Source organism: Sinocyclocheilus grahami, unplaced genomic scaffold (assembly GCF_001515645.1).
Source record: "Sinocyclocheilus grahami isolate Dianchi unplaced genomic scaffold, SAMN03320097.WGS_v1.1 scaffold1580.1, whole genome shotgun sequence".
NCBI lineage: Eukaryota > Metazoa > Chordata > Actinopteri > Cypriniformes > Cyprinidae > Sinocyclocheilus > Sinocyclocheilus grahami.
The window spans coordinates 1-4085 of NW_015506759.1; the positions used below are offsets into that span (position 1 = coordinate 1).

The window sequence follows — 4085 nt, forward strand, 5'->3', positions numbered from 1 at the left end:
CAATAAATCAAACTTTTTGTCATATAGTAGCCTATACTCTCTCTCCTATAACAGCAGAGGAGCTGCATATGTTCCTCTTTTGTTGCTTTGGATAAAAGCATGTAATGTAGGTTTATAAGCTGCAAATATCAGATAATAAGCCAAAGCTTTGTTGCAATCTGTTGCAATCCTTTCAGATCATGTGACTTTCACCTCTCTCTGTCTGTAAGAAAACAACAATTCACAGAAGGTAAATAAAGAGAAATAAACAGTGTCATCTACAGCTATAGAAACTCAGAAAATCAGCACAACTGTAATCAATCAGTGAATGAAACTGACTGAAATGTTTTTCTTATCGAGATGATTTTGTCAGTGCAGGTGAAACCAAACACAGATCTATAAACTGATCACATTACAGTAGTGGAGTATCTTACCTCATCATTAGACTTTCAGCAGAACCCCTTGTTTGTTTTTCTTCTTGTCTGTTTCGAAAAATCATCACACACAATTAAACACCAATTTTGCAAAATGAAAAGGTTTTCCTCTCACTATAGTATCTGTAGGTGATACTTGCCATTTCTGTATCTCATGCGGCGATAGATCATCACACCACCAACAACTGCAGCCACCAGCAGAACAGCAACAACAATTCCTGCTACAGCAGCTGAAGACAGACCTGAATCTGGAACAGCTAAAGACAGACCGTCATTAGTGTGAGTGAATCTGACGGTGTGTTTATGCCATATTCACTGGATATATATTCTCTAGACACCTTTACAGGGCCAATGTGCAGATGTCAAAAACGTATTTATATATTAACATACAGAGATTATTTCATATTATAGATGGTTTAAAACCAAATAGAGCTCTCAGATCGCAAGGATCAAACCAGTTCATAACATCTAGTTCATTTAAAACATGATGAGATGGAACCAGCTTCCAGAAGACGTCAGATGTGCCTCTAAGTAGCTACTCATAGATCCAGAAAATTCATCTTTTTATCTGTGCATTCCCTGATTGAGCATGTTTTCTGTACTGTACAGTTTAAATTAAGCCCCTTGTCCTTTTATGTCCCTTATATTTATTTTAATGTAAAAGTTTCTTCAATTTCTTCATCTTTTTCTTAAATAGTTCCTTTTAGTCTTTTTTAGTGTTAGGGCATCATATTTTTAATTACAATTTTTGGGCATCAACCTATTTTTGATAACAAAAAAAAAATATACAGTGGGGGAAAAAAGTATTTAGTCAGCCACCAATGTGATTTTCTGGATTTTCTTTTCTCATTTTGTCTCTCATAGTTGAGGTATACCTATGATGAAAATTACAGGCCTCTCTCATCTTTTTAAGTGGGAGAACTTGCACAATTGGTGGCTGACTAAATACTTTTTTGCCCCACTGTATATATAAATATATATATATTTATGCAAAGCAGTTTGAATTACCCTTTATAAGAAATGTGCTTTATAAATAAACTTTCCTTGGTTAATTAAATTTATAATATGAAATATACTGCTGACACACCTGAATGTAACTGACAGAAATATGAGGAAAATGCCCCTATCAGAACAATTTACTTTTATAATTTATATTTTGACAAAAAAAAGAAAGAAAGGGGGATGACACATACTTGCATCAACAGATATCACCTGTTGCTGATGCCTTTGACGATATCAAGACTTATTATTATTAGGCTAGTATTATTATCTAATTAATATTAGGGCTTATTTGTTCCATCATATTTCTTTTTACATGTTTTACAGTGTTGCACATTATAACCAATCACACACGATTCCATTGAGTTTATGAATGCAGCGGCCAATCAGAGGCATTCAGATGAGTCACCGCAGTTTTGTTGAGCTGACTCGCTGACTGAATTCTGCTCTATTGCAAATTCTCATCATAAACAACAAAATGCATATGCATGTGCGATATAAGTATAATAAATGTATTCATCATACAGTTTAGACAGCTTCACTGATTATAATGTGAGTTTTTTGTGCATAAACTTGCACTAGACTGAAGTCATTGATGATGTTCTTTGGTAATGTAAATGTTCTTTGCTCGTTTTCTGTAGCTGCTTTTTAAAGAACTTTTTGAAGTAAATGCCTGAATGTAACTGACAGAAATATGAGGAAAATGCCCCAATCAGAACAATTTACTTTTATAATTTATATTTTGACAAAAAAAAAGAAAGGGGGATGACACATACTTGCATCAATATTTTGGTCCAGTGGTGCCTTTTGGGTTCCTTTCTCTGGGAACAGGTGATATCAGAGATATCACCTGTTGCTGATGCCTTTGACGATATCAAGACTATTATTATTATTAGGCTAGTATTATTATCTAATTAATATTAGGGCTTATTTGTTCCATCATATTTCTTTTTACATGTTTTACAGTGTTGCACATTATAACCAATCACACACGATTCCATTGAGTTTATGAATGCAGCGGCCAATCAGAGGCATTCAGATGAGTCACCGCAGTTTTGTTGAGCTGACTCGCTGACTGAATTCTGCTCTATTGCAAATTCTCATCATAAACAACAAAATGCATATGTATGTGCGATATAAGTATAATAAATGTATTCATCATACAGTTTAGACAGCTTCACTAATTATAATGTGAGTTTTTTGTGCATAAACTTGCACTAGACTGAAGTCATTGATGATGTTCTTTGGTAATGTAAATGTTCTTTGCTCGTTTTCTGTAGCTGCTTTTTAAAGAACTTTTTGAAGTAAATGTAAGCATTATAATTAATAACTTACAATGTTTTTATTAAACTGTTAGAATATTAAATACAAATTCAGTCATATTAAAAACATGTAATGAGTTAGAGGATTACTCTAACATTAGGCTGCTTTTAGCCTTATGCTGGAGTTAATTCACTCTCTGGCTATGAAACCAAGTAAGTAAATAAATCAATAAATTAGCACGATTGTGCATTGGCGATCTCACAGGCTGACGATAGGACAATAATATTATTGACTCTGACTTAAAAACTTTTAAAAATATCAGACAGCCAATGTATAGAAAATGTGGATTAAATTTATACTGTTCTGAAGCAGGTAAAGACTTGTCACTGCTAAAAGAAAAAAAAGACATATAAACACAAACATATAACCTGCATTTAAACATTAATTAAATGACTCACCAGTGACAATAACATTGAAGATCTTTTCATTGTTGCTGCCGCCCACCAGTAGTTTATATTCTCCAGAGTCTGTGATTCTGGTGTTTGTGATGGTCAGAGATCCAGTCTGATGATCCAGCTTCAGTCCGTCTCTGAATCTCTCAGGACACTGTTCATCTGTACAGATCTTCTGAACTCCATTGATGTAAGCAATGCGCTTGCCATTAAAATACCACATCGTTATGTCTTGATGGTTAATTTTAACATCAGTGTGTAGAGTGACTGGATCTCCCTCCTTCACTGACACTGACACTCTATCTGAACCAGCATCAGACACACCTGAGATTAACAAGAAATTAACCATTATATACTGTGTGTATGTATATATATATATATATATATATATATATATATATATAGCATGCATCTTAAAGGGTTAGTTCACACAAAAATGAAAATTAGCTTGTGTTTTACTCACCCTCGAGGCATCCTAGATGTATATGACTTTCTTCTTTCAGACGAATCCAGTCAGAGTTATATTAAAAATTGTCCTGGCTATTCGAAGCTCTATCATTGCAGTCAGTGGGTGTTGCAGTTGAACAGTCCACAAGTTGTCAAACAAAGCACGCACATCCATAATAAAACATCCCTCACACGGCTATGGGGGGTGAATAAAGGCCTCTTGTAGTGAATCATATGTTATCTGTGTAGCGTCTGGACCAATCAAACACACAATTTTTCATTTGATTTAACAAATCAGTTCTTCATTAGATTAACAAATCGCCACAGTCCCCTCACCCAATAAACTGGATGCCAGGATGTCTGCAAATGACACCAAACCATGGCAACCCTGACACCAGATACTTTTACGACCTCATGGAATGTGAGCAGGGAAAAGCACTGTCTTTTCATAAGGAAAATCCCCAAGGCACAGTAGGAATGGACTTTTCTACTAATTAATTCATAGGAAAAC

General features: G+C 34.6%; 1 protein-coding gene across 1 annotated transcript in view; it reads right to left on the reverse strand.

Annotated features, from left to right (window-relative positions):
- Positions 1-74: 74 nt before the first annotated feature.
- LOC107571334 (uncharacterized) overlaps positions 75-4085 on the reverse strand; it is a 6313-nt gene continuing 2302 nt past the window's right edge. The window contains exons 2-5 of the mRNA XM_016257649.1: positions 3134-3451; positions 554-670; positions 414-461; positions 75-202 (exon numbers count right to left, since the gene is read on the reverse strand). Coding sequence (XP_016113135.1) covers positions 421-461; positions 554-670; positions 3134-3451 — 476 coding nt within the window. The 3' untranslated portion in view covers positions 75-202; positions 414-420. The remainder of the gene's footprint in view (positions 203-413; positions 462-553; positions 671-3133; positions 3452-4085) is intronic.